Genomic DNA, 17,596 nt, shown 5'->3' with positions numbered 1-17,596 from the left:
ATATATATATATATATATATATATATATATATATATATACATACATATATATATATATAAAAACCCACCCTCCACAGCGGAAGTGTTAATACTGCTCCCTTTACTGAAGAGGAATGGCCTAGAAGTGCCCTGTGCTGATGACTCATAAAAAGTACCCATGCCTGCACCTCGAAAAAGCACGCATGCTGGCCCCACGTAATTGCACCCATGCCAGCACCACCTAAAAGCACCCAGCGCCCTCTATAAAGTGGTTGGCATTAAGGTCTTCCAGCCATAGAAACCAATCCAAATCAGGCTTGGAACCTGGTGCAGCCCTCCTGCTTGCCAGCTCTGGTCAAACTGTCCAATCCATGCCAACATGGATAATTGATGTTAAAAGATGGTGATGATATATATGCATACACATATACTATGGGCTTCTTTCAGTTTTCATCTACCAAATCCCCTCACAAGGCTTTGGTCGGTCTGAGGTCATAGTAGAAGACACTTACCCGAGGTGTTACACGGTGGGATTGAACCCAGAACTGTGTTGTTGGTAAGCGAACTTCTTACCACATGGCCACTCCTGTGCCTATGTATGTATAATGGTTTTAAATTTTGGCTCAAGGCCAGCAATTTTGGGGGTGGGGATAAGATGAGAGGTAAAGTCGACCATGGCAAAATTTTAACTTGGAACTTAAAGAGTTGGAAGAAATGCTAAACATTTTGTCCAATGCACTAACAATTCTGTCTGCTCACCACCTTTGATAATAGTAATGAAAATACTCTTTTCTGCTCTAGGCATAAAGCCCAAAATTTTGGGGGAGGTGACCAGTCAATTAGATTGACCCCAGTATGCAACTGGTACTTAATTTATTGACCCTGAAAGGATGAAAGGCAAAGTCGACCTTGGTGGAATTTGAACTCAGAACATAACGACAGACGAAATACTGCTAGGCATTTCACCCAGCATGCTAATGTTTCTGCCAGCTCTCTGCCTTGATAGTAATGGTAATGAAAATAATATCTGATATATATGTCGATTGGTTGATTTCTCATCACACTTTATCTCATATAGGGAAGGGGAGAGAGAGTAAAAGAGAGAGATAGAGAAAATAAGCCTAAATAGTGCAGGATAAGTGCACATACTAGGCTTGATGGCAAGCAATGAATAAAAGAACATTACACACACACACACACACACACAGCTAGAGAGAAAGAATCAAGGACAGAGATGGAGGAGGAAGAGTGGGAGTAAGTAAACAACTAGTTGTGGAAGGCGTTATACTAAGGAGAAATTTGTTTCATATGAATTTATTTTAAGGCAGTGGTTCTCAACAGGGGTTCATATGGCCCTTTAGGGTCCATATAAGATTTTTTGGGGTCCTCACAACAAAATAGTAAATTGAGGATCCACAATAGTATTTTAAGTGCCCCTAAAAAGATTTTGCTTCAGATGTTTGTGGGCCTCACAGTGGTGAGGTGACTGAGTTCCTTTCAAGTGTTGGGCCTCATGGAGGCAAAGTGGCCAAGTTCCTTTCAAATGTTGGGCCTCACGGAGGCAATGGCCAAGATCTTTGGCATTATGTTGTGCTTGAAAAGAAAACTCATCAAGCTGAGCAAAATCGCAGTTGTGACAGACACCGGTGTTATGCAAATGGCACATAAAACACCCATTACACTCTCAGAGTGGTTGACATTAGGAAGGGCATCCAGCTGTACAAAACCATGCCCAATCAGATTGGAGCCTGGCACAGCCTTCCAGCGTGCCAGCCCAGTCGAACCATCAAACCCATACCAGCATGGACAACAGACGTTAAATGATGATGTAATTGAGTTGGTGTGTAGCTGAGCTGTATATGTATGTATGTGTAAATGTTTGTATGTTTGTGTCTCCTTGTCTTGAAATGGTGTGATAGTTGTAAATGAGTGTCACTCATTTCGAATATTATAAAGTAAAGTTAAGGGCCAGTTTCATGGCATATGAATTCCTCACCTGGATGTGATGCTGGTCCATCGCAGGATTACTCATTTTTGCCAACTGAGTGGACTGGAGCAATGTGAAATGAAGTGTTTTGCTCAAGAACACATGACGTTGCCCAGTTCAGGAATCGAAACCACAATCTTATGATCATGAGTCCAATACCCTAATTACTAAGCCATGTACCTCCACTTTCCAATATTCTGCAAGAACATGTCTGTCCATGGGGAAATATTCCCTTGCTTTAAAAACAGGTGAAGATTGGCAACAGGAAGAGCAATCCAGCTATAGAAAATCTGCCTCAATAAACTCTGTCCAATTCATGCAAGTATGGAAAAGTAGACATTAAAATGACAATGATGATGATATATATATATATATCTACTGATATATATATATATATCAGTAGATGCAGTATGGCCACAAGGTCCTGGGTTTGATCCATTGGTCATTTTTTTTATAGCCTTGGGTTAATCCTTATATATGAGTGAAATTGGGTATAGGGAAACTGTATAGAAGTCTGGCAGGTGGATTGTACCTCACATTCAAAAGATACGGCCTCGTCTTACACTGTATCACACTGATTCTCCCAACCACATGGTAAGTACCAGGCTTAGAAAAGAAAGAAAAAAGTACCGGGGTCCATTCATTTGACTACGAATTCTTCAAGGCAGTGTTCTAACATGGCTGCAGCCTAATTACTGAAGCAAGTTTTAAAAAAAATTTTTTTAAATGTCTGTGGAATGTTCAGTTGCTTACACATTAATTCAGGAGCAAATAATTCTGTTGATCATAGAACTGAATCCACATCACTGGATAATGGATATCCACCATGTGTGCATATATCTCTGGTGATTCCTATCACCAGATATATATGATTGCTTACACCCTGTCTCAATCTATCTCTCATGAAAAATGAAAGAATCATGTTGAAGTTATATTTGTTATTTTGCATACATTGCATGCCTTTCATACAAGGATGAAATTTTACTGTGTGTAGGAAGAAAGTAAAAGAATAATTTTGATTATAGAATAGTAATACATTCCAGAAAGTGTGGGCAGCAAGCTGGCAGAATCATTAGCATGCCAGACAGAATGCTTAGCAGCATTTTGTCCTTTCCATTCTGAGTTCAAATTCCACCAAAGTTAACTTTGCCTTTCATCTTTTTAGTGTCAATAAAATAAGCACCAGTTGAGCTCTAGCATTGATGTAATCGACTTATGGTCCTCCCCTGAAAGTGCTGGCTTTGTGCCAAAATTTGAAACCAACATATTCCAAGAAGTCATAATTCCATCATAACCTTTCTTGCTAAATCTAAACAGAAGGAAGTTCAGTGTCTCCATTGATGCTATGATGGATCTGAGGTAGCTGACATCCACAGCCTAAGCTTGTATAGTGATGATGGCTTGGCAATCTCATACTATATGAACACCCATATTTTAGATAGATTCAAAATAGTCATGATTCAGATATTGTTCATAGTAAGTGATCTTTTCCATTCATTATTGCTAAAGTAAGAAGGTGATGAACTGGCAGAATCGTTAGCATGCCGGGCAAAATGCTTAGCAGTATTTTGTCTGTCTTTGTGTTCTGAGTTCAAATTCCCTGAAGGTCGGCTTTGCCTAAGTACCAGTTGCGTACTGGGGTCAATTTAATTGACTGGCTCCCTCCCATCAAATTTCAGGTCTTGTGCCTATAGTAGAAAGGATTATTGCTAAAGTAAGAATTATTTTTTTCTATTCACTCAAGCTCTTTACCTTTGAGAAGATACATCTATGTATTGAAACAGTTACACTGTTGTCAGAAATCACCTTGCTACTGAAAGAAATATTGACTCTACATATGTACTATACTGAATACTTTGTTAAGTAATAGTCTACTTGATTTCAGTTTAAAATTTAATATCATTGTCATCATTCAACATCCATGTTCCATTCTGACATGGAACATATACACATATGCATACACATATGTGTGTGTGCATCAGTACATGTGTGTACATATCTACATATAGATATATGTTTGGGTTTGATAAAATAAGTTTCAGTTGAATACTGGGTCAATGTAATCGGCTAATCCCCTCCCCCAGGAATTGCTGGCCTTGTGCCAAAATTTGAAATATACCTGCCTAACTGCAGCACTCTATTGCTGTAAGTAAATGAGAGCAGAATTGTATATTTCATCATCATCTTTTTTATATATCTAATATGAGTTATCAGTTTCACTATCCTGAACTACTTCACTTAATATTCATCCTTCAATCTTAATATTGTCTCTCTCCATTCACATTTTGCATTGATCACCCTTTCTGTGCTTGCAAATTATCTCTCCTTCTTCACCACTACATATCTCTCCCTCTCCCCATGCACTACATCTGCCTTTCCCCTTACACTCTTGCAACCTATCCACCTATGTAGCATTTCCATTTCTTTCATCTTTCCTTCATGTACTGTATTATTAGTATCTTGCTGCTCTTCACCATTTTCTTAAACTGCCAGTCATCACCTACTCTCACCTATATCCTCCCAACTATTGTATCATTGATCACTCCTTCCAACCTTGTTCACCACCCCTCAATCCTACACAATCCCTATAATCATCACTTACTCTTCCCTACCTTTCCTCCTGCAACATACCACCCTCATCTATTCACTTGGCCTATGTATAAGGGACTTCATTGAACCATTCATGTCTCTATATAATTCCTTCTCTAGTGCATCTCTTTTTACTCTCTTTGCTCTTCTCTATGACCAGCCATCACACTCTCCCCCACCAACTTACTTAGCCCCACTACACTTGTGTCCCCTCATCTAATCTTTATCTTATCCTCTCACCCACTTTAGCTTTGTCCACCTCTGTTCTTGCCAATGACTCCCTACTTGACAACTCCGCTTCAAATTACCTTTTACTAATGACTACATACTACTGCTTCTTTCTTTCACCCAGCAGTTAACCAGGCCCTTCCGACATCATCATCATCATCATCTCTCTCTCTCTCTCTCCCCAAGATTATAGAGTACTCTCAGCACTTACTAGCTCTATTCACCCACACCTAGCTTCACTGATGGCATTGTTCCATCCTGTTTCCTCCCTAATGTATATTTTTTAGCTCTGAGTACTCCCTACATTGTATTGTGTACAAGGCACTAAATCCACACAAAGCTTTGGTCAGCCCAGGGCTTATAGTAAAAGGCACTTGCCCAAAATACTATTCACTGAGACTGAACAAGATTTTGAACAAGTGTAAGATTTTTATCTGAAATATTTGACATAATTAAATTCAAGGATCAAATTAGCTATTACTTTAACATATATGTATCATCTTTTTTTTTTCAATTTTCTACAGATTACTCAAAAAGTCTTCAGTAAAATCGCAAATCACAAAATGAAGACAAAACGGTATTTGGAAAATTATCAATATTGTCAATTTTGTACAATTGGTAAGTGCATTTAACCATTTTTTTCAATTTCAGAACACTTTTTCTCATATTTTGTACAGTGTGTGTATTATAGCATTTCTTATTTCCCCTCCAAACAAATATTGGGTCTTTCTGTTAAACCAGCATATTTTATGTAGTTATCCCCCTTTGCAGTTATCCCCCTTTGAAAGTTTTGCTATGGCATTGAATAGTGTAATGTGAAAACTGTTTTCCCATAGACTTCCATGTTGTAAATTTGTAACCATTTCTATGCATGAAAATACCCAATACCCCCTGACTGGCTCCTGTGTCGGTGGCACGTAAAAAGCACCACCCGAACGTGATCGTTGCAAGCCCCCCCCCCTTACTAGCTCCTGTGTCAGTGGCATGTAAAAAGCACTCACTATACTCTCAGAGCGGTTGGCATTAAGAAGGGCATTAAGTTGTAGAAACTCTGCCCGACCAGATTGGACCCTGGTGCAGCCGCTGGCTCTCCAGACTTCAGTCAAACCGTCCAACCCATGCCAGCATGGAAAACAGACGTTAATCGATGATGATGATGAAACATTACACCTTTGTCATCACCGTTTTACATCCACTTTTCCATATTGCATGTGTTGGACAACTCAGTTTTCCATACTGGTGTGAGTGGAACAACCCATCCTATCTCTGCCCAGTCATTAACTTACCTCACCTATTATTCATTCACTCAAGCTCTTTACATCTCTGTTGTCTGAGGTCTGGCAATTGTACGTAAGATTTTGCTTCACTAAAAAGGTTTGATAAGACCAAAACAAGTCTAGACCTGTCACTGTAATTGCCAAAGATCAGACTCAGTCTCTACTTCATTTCCTCCTTCAGTGTTTAATTTATTTATATTTTGCAGTTGCCACCCCTGTTTTCTTGACCAGAATAATGTTGAATTAATTATTAAACTAATGTTTTTTTTTTTTGTCCTCGTTCCAGGAATAATTTTAATCAATTAGAATTTTAGTGTTCTCTATATTATGTTGGCACCCACTTAACCTTGAAGGCATGTGGCTTAGCAGTTAGTGTGTTGGACTTATGATCATAAGATTCATCATTATCATCATCATCATTTAACGTCCGTTTTCCATGCTGGCATGGGTTGGACAGTTTGACTGAGGTCTGGAGAGCTGACAGCTGTGCCAGGCTCCAAACTGATCTGGCAATGTTTCTACAGCTGGATACCTTTCCTAACGCCAACCACTCCGAGAGTGTAGTGGGTGCTGTTTTATGTGTGGTTTCAATTCCTGGACCAGGCAACATGTCGCGTTCTTGGTCAAAACACTTCATTTCATGTTGCTCCAGTCCACTCGTTTGGCAAAAATGAGTAACCCTGTAATAGACCGGCGTCCTGTCCAGGTGGGGAATATATACACCCTGGAAACTGGGAAACTGGCCCATGAGTCTATATGACTCAGGAAGGGACTTTGCTACTCACTTAACTAGCTTACAAAAACACCCACGATAGTCAAGGGATTACTGTACACACACGCGCACACACACACACACACACACGCTTCCCCGGAGTTTCTATCTACCAAATAATACATGTGCAAGGCATTGGTTGGCCTCGGGCTATAGTAGATGGCTCTTGCTCAAGGTGCTGCACAGTTGGACTGAACTCAAGACCACATGGCTGTAAAGCAAACCTCTTAACCACACAGCCATATAAAATTACACTTTGATTTTTCTGATTATACAATTGTCTGTTAATTCACCTTAGCAAAACTGATTGCATCAAGATGTAAATTTTGTTGGTTATGTTCTTTTATTTATAATCTCTGAACACTCCTGTTCAAACTAAATATTTTTTAGAAGACTATTCTGCTTCTTAACTACAAAACAATTCAACTCAACGACTGAGTCTCTCTCTAATGAAATACTTTTGTTGGCTTTTTCAGTCATTTCAGGAAGGATGACACGTAAATCAGCTGAGTAAAATGGAGCAGTGTCAGTTGACCACAAACTTACTCAATGCAGCAGCAGCTGCTACTGGCTGCGATGTTGTTGATGCTTCTCAACAACAACAGATCCAGCTTCTCGCAAATCAATCTCTTCTATCCGCCCAACCTCAACAGCTAACTTTTGTTCAAAATGTTCCTAGTGGTGCCGTCCAGCTTCAACAAGCCATGCAACCTCAGGTGAGTTTATGTTCACAAAATTTATCATTACATGTATATTACCTGAATTCAACTCTTATTCCCATGGATCCTGTCTCCCTTCATTCAATGTCAGATTTTAAACTCTTTGTCTCCTCTGAGTACTTTTGATGTGTACATATTGTATTACATGTAATTTTTTATGTATCCTTGCCTATAACATATCACTAATATTCTCTGTACATATTTTAACTGGATTAATATTTACCATCATTGTCACCAATAATATTATTTTTATATCTTTTACCTGAATGAACTTAGAATATTGTTTTGACCCATCAAACCAAGTGAGATCGTAGTTGTGGCCAATGCCAGTGTTGTGTGACTTGCATGTAAAAAGCACCCTTCAAACATTGCGCGATATACTGTGCTTGAGAAAACCTGCCAAGCCAAGTGAAATCATAGTCGTACTTGATGCCAGTGCTGTCTGACTGGCACCCATGCCAATGACACATAAAAAGCACCATCCAAGCATTGGGCTTCATGAAGGCAGTGACAGGTGACGGAGACCTTTGGTGATAAACTATGCTTTTGAACACCTGTCAAGCCAAGTAAGATTGTAGTCATGGCCGATGCTGGTGTCATGTCAATGGCACTCATGCCAGTGGCACGTAAAAAATACCCACTACACTCTAGGAGTGGTCAGCATTAGGAAGGGAATCCAGCCATAGAAACCATGCCAAATCAGACTGGAATTTGGTGTAGCTCCCTGGTTTACCAGTTTTCAGTCTAACTACCCAGCCCATGCAAGCATGGAAAGCAGACATTAAATGACAATGATAATAAAGGAAGCATTTTTTTTCTAACTCAGTGTTAATTCAAACTGAATCTCTTATTAGCTCTCCCACAGTAAACACCAGTATGGGATTCCTTCACATTGGAATAAGATGATTAGGTGCAGCTGTTAGGACACTGGCTATATGGCACAGCTGACTGGACATTCAACCTGTTTTGGCAACTGTACATTTTAATGCTAGCAGCAAAAACACACACTTACACTCATGAAGAAAATATACATATACAGATAGAGAAAGTGAAAGAGAATTACAAATACATACAAACGTAAGCAGATGCTCACAGACATAAACAGAGAGAGAAAACAAGAGAACCATTTGTCAAATCAGCAGTGCTAAAGAGGCAGTGCCAAAATCTCTCCTACCTCACTCATGTATATAATTCTTGAGAATCAAAGAGACTATTCAGTCTGTATTACAAGATTTAATATGACAAAAACCTGATGTAAAGGTTACTGTGAGGAGATAAAATATTTTACATTTCAAATTTAACCTTTGATTAAAGTCTGTACTTGAAACATTTAATATTTCATGTTCTCATGGCAACATAACATTCCTATTTTGTTTCCTTCTCTCTCCTATCCCTTCCAAATTACTACTGGTGAATTTTTATTTATTGTATCCAACATCGATTAACCAAATACATGTTTCATAAAAACAAAACTAGTGTTCACAGCATTAGCAAATCATTTCAATGTTGGTTTCTAATATTGGTACAAGGTTACATATTGTGGTGAAGGATGATTTAACAATACATTTTTTACTGTAGTTGTCATTTTAAATAAAACTATTTGTTCTTCTTAAATTTACATAATGAATTAATATTAATTTTCTCTCATATATTTATTTTTATTTAGATGATTCAGTTAAACCAGGGTGCTTTAGTAAATGCCCCTAATCAACAACTTATGTTCCAAGCTCTACCTCAAGCAGCCAACACACAAACAATCCCCATACAAACTGTACAAGGAGGACAACACCCAGCAATTGCTTCAGCACAAACATTGCAGGCGGTGAGCAAACATTTCATAATTTCTGTGAAATTATGCTCTCTCTTGTATACCTTTACTCCTGAAACTTATTCCTACAAGTTTTGCAGTATTAGCAATGTCAGCATGCAACAAAAATAATCAAACTGCAGCATGTATGGCTGATATATTTACCTTATATTGCAAATTGAATTATGTACAAACCTGACCATCATCATCATCATCGTTTAACATCCGCTTTCCATGCTAGCATGGGTTGGACAATTTGACTGAGGACTGGTAAGCCAGATGGCTACACCAGGCTCCAATCTGATTTGGCAGTTTCTACAGCTGGATGCCCTTCCTAACGCCAACCACTCCAAGAGTGTAGTGGGTGCTTTTACGTGCCACCCAGCATGAAGGCCAGTCAGGAGGTACTGGCAATGGCCACGCTCAAAATGGTGTATTTTATGTGCCACCTGCACAGGAGCCAGTCCAGCGGCACTGGCAACGATCTCGCTCGAATGTCTTTTCACATGCCAGGAAGGCGACGTTGGTAACGATCATGCTCAAATGGTGCTATTTACGTGCCACCGGCACGGGAAACAGACAGCTGGTGCTCTGCATTAGTATTCCACCTCTGCTGGAAAAATTGTATAATTATAAAATATTCACTCAAAGAACTGTATTAATTAGATTTTTTAATGTTTTGCATTTGGTGAACAATAGCATTATTTATTATAAATTTCCAATTAGCCAATAAATGTGAACAATAGCATCATTTGGTTACAGGTTTCCAACAGGCTAATTACTGGTTCACTGCATTTCTAACAGCAAGAGTAACAAGAGGTGTCAATGTCACAGCACAATGCAAATACTTCAAGGGACTGCATTCATGAACAGTTTTTAAGATTTTCTCATAATATATTTTGACAATACAAATATCAGTATGTTTATGTATGTATGACTGTGTGCTTGTTGCCATGCACTGACTTTGTTTCAATTAATTTTGAAAATGATGATGATTTAGTAAAATAACTTTGTTGTTATTAAGCTGGTGTTTAGAACATAAATTAACGTGAAATTATGAAGGAAGATTTTAGATCACTTTAAAACAGAATTTGTTACATGGAAACAAGGGTGGTTTAGGGATCATTTTCTGAACAATCTTTAACTGTTTGTTTTATTTTTTTACAGATTGATATGTTTTCCACTGGCCAACAGTTTCCCAACCAATCATTACAACCACAGCAGGTAAACACAGCAGCAATTATTAATTCAACTCTTTCTATCAAATAGTTAGGGCCAAAGAAGCTTGTGTGTGTGTGTGTGTGTGTGTCCTTGTCTTGACATTACATGATGTTTGCAAACAAGCATCATTGTCATATAAGTGATGTTGTTCATCTCCAATCTTTTATGAAAAACATGTCTGGCCATGGGAAAATATTACCTTGCTTGGAAACAGGTGAGGGTTGGCAACTTGAAGAGCATTCAGCTGTAGAAAATCTGCCTCAGCAAATGTCATCTAACCCATGCAAGCATGGAAAAGTGGACATTAACCCTTTTGTTACCATATTTCTTTTGAGATGCTCTGTGTTTCTTTCAATTAATTTTAAATATAACAAAGAATTTAGTAAAATAACTTCGTTATCATTAAACATAAATTGTGACTAAGGTTTGTTGGAAGATTTTAATTCAGAACTTTTGAAAACAAGACATTTGTACTACAGAGCCAGAGGCGGTTTCAGCCGGGTTGGTATCAAAAGGGTTAAATGATGATGATCATGGTGATTGTGAAAGTGTTGACCAATTCAGTAATTTTGTAGTTGAACATCATTTTATGACAGAGGACTTTCTGCATGAGTCCTTCAACTTTAGGCATAATGTGGAAACATAATTAATTAGCTTGCTGCCTTGATATTTCTAGATTTGGTTTAAGCTTTCATCCTTTCAGAGTTTGGCACATAATTCCTTGCAGTGTTATAAAGTAAATAATTTAACAAAATAGGAATTTTTTATTTACTGATCTCCATTCTAAATTGATCCCCATCTAAACTGATCTCCCTCAATATAACTGTCATATCACACAATTCTAACAAATATGTAATATAACATAAGAGAAACATTTATTCAATTGGAAAAGGCTGCAAATTCTAATACATAAGAACCATTTAGGAAATTGTCCAGATCCCAACATTTCTTATAGCCTCCTGTAGACCATTATGTATGTGCATGCATATGTGTGCTTGTTTATGTATGTACACTGAGTTTTATTATTACTGACAATTTTATACTGATTCCTCTAACTACTCATTATAATTGATTTTGTATTTGAAATCCTTGCCTAGTTCAACACTTCCAATGCCTGTTTGGCTTTCTTTAGCTTCTCTTGAAATCCTGCATTTTACAGTTGTCTGAGCATATGGAAACTGAACCATGTATCAGTGTATATTCTATCACTCAAAGACTGATTTATCATTTACATTTATTAAAAAAACAATTGCTCTCAGTGTAAATAGATAGTTTGTGGATTGTATGTATGGGGAGTTTGTGTAATGTATATATGAATTGTTTATGCATATGTTGACTGATTTCAGACTTTGTTTTCATTTCTTAGTTTGTGATTCAACCTGCTCCTAATCAATCATTCATCCCTACTGGACAACTTCCTGGTGGCCAGCTCATTCAGACTCAAGATGGTCAACTCATCCTTTGCCAGCCCTTTGTTAATGATTTAATAAAACGTTTACAAACCCAACAACAGCAGAGTCCAGGTGAGTTTCTATTATAATTCATACTCTGTTTTATTTTCCATATTATATCCACACACAGGCATGGATGTTTGGTTAAGAAGTTTGCTCTAGAACCATGTGACTTAAAAACCACAAAAACCCTTGTAAAATGCTGCTACCCAGGGGTTCTTGGCTGAAATATAAATTCATTTTGCCAGTCATCAAGCTGGTGGAAACAAAAAGACACAAAAACTTTTTGGCAAGGGCTTTAGCTTCCACTTTTTTTTATTAATAAAGTTGTGTGCATGTTTTTGTATATGTGTGTGTGTGTATGACAGACTTCTTTCAGTTTCTGTCTACTTAATCCACTCACAAGGCTTTGGTCACTCTTGGGCTATTGTAGAAATACTTGCCAAGGAGCCATGCAGTTGGACTGAACCTGAGACCAAATGATTGGGAAGCAGACTTCTTAACCACACAGCCATGCTTGTGTCCTATTACAGAATAATACTTTACTCTTTCATGCCTATTTGAAATTGTTAATCTAAGTATATACTTTCTCACAATATTTTCAGGTATTGTCCAGTTAAATAATGGATTAAACTTGGCCTGTACCAGTCCAGCTCCAACTGTTCAACCCGTGACATCATTACAGACAGTTGGTCAACTGGCAACAGCTATTGCATCTTCCATGACGTCAGACTCAGTTGCCAGTAGTGCTAATAATAATAATAATCATTCTCCACCTATAACATCACCCATGCCACCAGACTGCTCATCTCCAGATATTTCTTCATTATCTACCGTTCCTAATGTAAATAACATAGTTATGGTAAAATATATTCTATTCTTTAATGAATATTGTAATTCTTTTCTATGAAGATTCTAACTGTACTTATTTCTTGAAATGTATCAATATTCTTTGTTGAATCAGCCATCGTAATATGTTGTTTAACCCTTTAACATTCACATTATTTTATCAAAAATACTACTTACTTATTCACATTGTTTTGAATTAATCATGCATTATCTTGTAGCTACAAGATTTTGATGAGATAACTGTTAATTTTTAGAGTGATATTGTAGGGTTGGTGTGAGGGGCTAGATCTAGCCAGTTTGAACATAAAACAGGTAGATATTTTAAATTTCTAGTTTCTTGCAGAATATTTATGCAATATCATTGGTTTTAATTGCCAAAAATGTACAGCTGAAGTAATCAATCTTTTGTACCATGAGTCCAAATCCCCTAAAAGCCAGTATGTTGTCACTATTCAACTCAAATTAACTACAAAATCTCATTTTATAATATGCAGGTTAGTACAAAGAAGTGCATCCAACATTAGAGTGCATATTTTCTTTGAAAATCTTTTGTTATCTTTTACTTATTTCTGTCATTGGACTGTAGCTATGCTGGAGCACCACCTTAAATGGTTAAGTCCAGTGGTTCTCAAGTGGGGTCCACATGACCCTTGGTGGGGTTCATATGAGATCTAGTTGTTAAAAGTTATGTGCAATAAATCAGTTATATTTCTTCAAAACACAAAATATTTTTACAATTCCCAATAATATCTAATTTTAAAAATATAATGGGATTTTTTAAAACTTCAAATGGCTTTGGGAGTCCTGTATTGTAAAATAGGAATCAAAGGGACCCACAAGCAAAAAACAGTTGAGGACCATTGGTTTAGTCAAACAATTCAACCACAGTACTTGTAGCTCTTGTTTATAAAATCATCATCATCATTTAACGTCCATTGTCCATGCTGGACTGGCATGCTGCAAAGCTGCACCGGGATCCAGTCTGATTTGGCATGGTTTTCTACGGCTGGATGCCCTTCCTAATGCCAACCACTTTCAGAGTGTAATGGGTGTTTTTATGTGTTATTTGCATGACACAGGTGTCTGCCACGACTGTGATTTTGCTTGGTTTGATGGGTCGTCTTCTCAAGAAAATCAGCAAATAAATTACTTGCTGATACCTACTGATATCTATTGATTGATACGGTGAATAGTGAGAATTCATCCTTCAAATTTTATAGCCTTGACTTTTGAGATATGAATGCCCATGGTAGAAAATTGAACATAACAACTATGCTGTTGATTTTTGTTGCTTCATCTTTTGAGTCGTATATCTGGGAATGGTTAAATTCAAATTTTAGTAAATTAGCCAAGATTTTCCGTGTTAATCGTTATAGATTTTGTTGAGAAAAATAGAGATTTTTTCTTATCTCTACAAACTGAATATAGACCTGTCTTTAACAACATATGAATTATTGTTGTGGTTTAGTTTCAGGTCAGCCCTGATCAAGCAGCTATATAACAGACATTCCAACGGTGACCTTTCCTTTTTATATCAGGATCTACATTGTCCAATCTATCTTTCTTTCTCTTAAAACAGTAATGATTTGAGGGAGATTTTGTTGCTTTTTCTAGTAGATCATTAACCATGTAGAAGCTTCTTTGTTGGATTATGTTGTGGCTTAAGAAAAATATATCGTTTATATTCTCTGTAGGATCATTTTCCACTTTAAATAAAACTTAAAAGTAATAAATCTTTTTTAATATGAAAAAAAAATTTGATTTTATTGAATAGTTGGATAGTGAAGGTAAAATGACAACTCATGGGTTCAAATTTGCTTCAAGAATTTAATTGTTATGGGACATATAATACTTTCTATGAGCATTAGTTAACCTAGCTAAGGCAGCAAGCTGGCAGAAGCATTAGCACATTTAACAAAACACTTAGTGCCATTTTGTATGGCTTTTTATGTTCAGAGTTCAAATGTTGCTAACATCAACTTTGCTTTTCATCCATTCGGGGTTGATAAAATAAGTAGCAGTCAAATACTAGGGCTGATATAATCAACTAACCCCCTCCTCTAATATTGCTGACCTTGTGCCAAATTGTGCAGTCATTAGTCAATTTAGTTTAGGGGATTAAGTATTAAATCTTCTGCAAGACACTGGCATCATTTCCAGAGAGGAATTTATCTTTCTTCTGCTAAATACCTTGAAACCTAAGTTTTGCATTTAACTTGGTTTTACCTATTCAATTAATCTTACAATTATTACTGTTATTATTATTTTTCTTTTTGTATTTTTAATGTCTATTTTCTGTTGTTATAGATGGTACCTGCTGAAAGTTCAAACTCTACAAACTCTAACAGTGGATCTATCTCCAGTGCAACAACTATTCAAAGAATACCGATTCCAGGTTCAGATCTTATGGAAGAAGAACCTTTGTATGTTAATGCTAAACAATATCATCGAATACTAAAACGGCGACAGGCTCGAGCAAAACTTGAAGCTGAAGGAAAATTGCGAAAAGAAAGAAAAGTAAGTAAATAAGAGAATCAGTTAGATATCTTTGGAGAAATACTTGTCATATTTCATATTAGTTTCGATAGGTGTCAACAAATAATAAAGAAACTGTTTTGGTTTCACACATAAATGTATAAGGAACCTTCAAGAAAGATTTTATAAGCTTATAAAAACCCTGGATTGTGATTCCGTAATTTTCTCGAGAAACCTTCTTATTTGTAGTGTAAGGTTATATGCCATTTGGCTTACATTTATAAGATATTTCTCAATTCTCTCTCTGCTAGTTAACTGGAACTGTTGGTTATGACAATGAAGGTTCCAGTGGATCTGATTAATGGAACACCCAGCTTGTGAAATTAATGTGCAAGTGGCTGACAACTCCTCAGACACACATACCCTTAATGTACTTCTCAGGGAAATTCAGCATGACACAGAATGTGACAAGGCTGACCTTTTGAAATACGGGTACAACTCACTCTTGCCAGCTGAGTTGATTGGAGCAATGTGAAATAAAGTGTCTTGCTCAAGGATGCAATGCACTGCCAAGTATTGAACTCATGATCTTACAATCATGAGCCAAATGCCCTATCCACTTAGCCACATGCCTTCACGCTAGTTAACTCTTCAACTTGTCATCCTCGTCTTCATCTACATTAAACAATAATGCTACTAAAATCTCATCATTTTCTAATCTGGTTGCTCTTTTTATATGATAAGCAATTCTGAGTTATTACTCTGTTCTTGTGGGTTGATGCATATAAATGAATATTTTCAATAAATTTCCATTTGTATAATCTCAGTAGTAACCCATTGTTAAATTTATTCCCTTCCCGCCACCTGCCTCATTTAATTCATTTCAGTATTCAAATTTAATGATATAGTTTATAACTAAACATTGAGACATTTTATATATTTGTCATCATCTTTGTGTCAGAAATACCTGCACGAATCGAGGCATCGACATGCTATGAATCGGATACGAGGAGATGGTGGTCGTTTTTATTCAATTAAGAAAGACGGGCCTTCTGAGTTTAAATTTTCACCTAAACATGAAGAGGTGAGTAGATTTTTATTATTCTAAAATATCTTTTTTATTTCTTTTTGGGAAGCTACTAGTGAAAGCAGAATTCATATTTGATGAATTTAGAAGAAATGTCTTTTAGTATACTCTTGTATCAGAAAGGAGGAAATATGTACATAACTACTAAAGTGCATGCTGAAAGATTTTTTAATATTTTGTTGTAGTCTGAGAAGAAATCCACCACTTTTTAAATCTTTCTAGATTGTGGAATAAGGCAGCTAGCTGACAGAATCATTGGCACATTAGAAATTGTGCTTAATGGCATTTCTTCCACCTTCTGAGTTCAAATTCACAGAGGTCAACTTTGCTCTTCATTCCTTTGTGGTTGGTAAAATAAAGTACCAGTTGAGTGCTGGAGTTGATGTAATTGACTTGACCCCTCCCCTTAAAATTGCTGGCCTTGAAACCTGTAATGAACCATCATTCCATTCAGGGGGAATGTTGTAATCTCAGTCACTCATTCATCATGGAAACTGGGTAACTAACATTATGAGTGCTAGGGTTCAAGAAAAGAGAATTGTGGAATAAGAACAACTGGATAAACTGATTAAAGATAATATTCAATTCAAATTGTTGGGGAAAATATAAGATTTGCAAATGTCAGTATGGTAGATGAAGAATATCTCACTAGAAGACATAAATTTTTGATCTTGTACCTCTACTCCTAAATTTATAACCTTGTGCCTATGTGAGAAAACTATTATTTATAGTTTAGTTTATAATTTTACTCAAGCCAGCACCTGTACTGGCACCACATAAAAAGCGCCCAGTACAATCTGTAAAATGGTTGGTGTTAGGAAGGGCATCTAGCCATACAAACCATGCCAAAAGAGATGACTGGAGTGTGGTGCAGCCCTCTGGTTTACCAGCTCCTGTCAAATCATCCAATCCATGCCAGCGTGGAAAACAGACATTAAATGATGATGTATGTATGAAGTGGTCAGCATTTGGAAGGGGATCGCACTGTAAAATCAATGCCAAAACTGACCTTACCTGTGCTGGTGCCACGTAAAAAGCACTCAGTCCATTCAGCAGGACAGTTGGTGTTAGGAATTGCATCTGACTGTAAAAACCATGCCAAAACTGACCTTACCTGTGCTGGTGCCACGTAAAAAGCACTCAGTCCATTCAGCG

The 17,596-nt window shown here is 37.0% G+C and overlaps 1 protein-coding gene across 3 annotated transcripts in view; it reads left to right on the top strand.

The window, feature by feature from the left end:
- LOC106874506 (nuclear transcription factor Y subunit alpha) overlaps positions 1 to 17,596 on the top strand; it is a 27,870-nt gene that overhangs the window by 7,896 nt on the left and 2,378 nt on the right. For 2 of the 3 annotated variants that reach the window (XM_052968170.1, XM_014922254.2), the window contains exons 2-9: positions 5,308 to 5,401; positions 7,309 to 7,548; positions 9,218 to 9,373; positions 10,526 to 10,582; positions 11,946 to 12,102; positions 12,636 to 12,892; positions 15,187 to 15,396; positions 16,316 to 16,438. In XM_052968170.1, coding sequence (XP_052824130.1) covers positions 7,348 to 7,548; positions 9,218 to 9,373; positions 10,526 to 10,582; positions 11,946 to 12,102; positions 12,636 to 12,892; positions 15,187 to 15,396; positions 16,316 to 16,438 — 1,161 coding nt within the window. In that variant the 5' untranslated portion in view covers positions 5,308 to 5,401; positions 7,309 to 7,347. The remainder of the gene's footprint in view (positions 1 to 5,307; positions 5,402 to 7,308; positions 7,549 to 9,217; positions 9,374 to 10,525; positions 10,583 to 11,945; positions 12,103 to 12,635; positions 12,893 to 15,186; positions 15,397 to 16,315; positions 16,439 to 17,596) is intronic. The other variant, XM_014922255.2, reaches the window with a different exon arrangement.

This window comes from Octopus bimaculoides, chromosome 5 (assembly GCF_001194135.2).
Source record: "Octopus bimaculoides isolate UCB-OBI-ISO-001 chromosome 5, ASM119413v2, whole genome shotgun sequence".
Classification (NCBI taxonomy): domain Eukaryota; kingdom Metazoa; phylum Mollusca; class Cephalopoda; order Octopoda; family Octopodidae; genus Octopus; species Octopus bimaculoides.
This window is presented reverse-complemented; position numbering and strand designations above follow the sequence as displayed.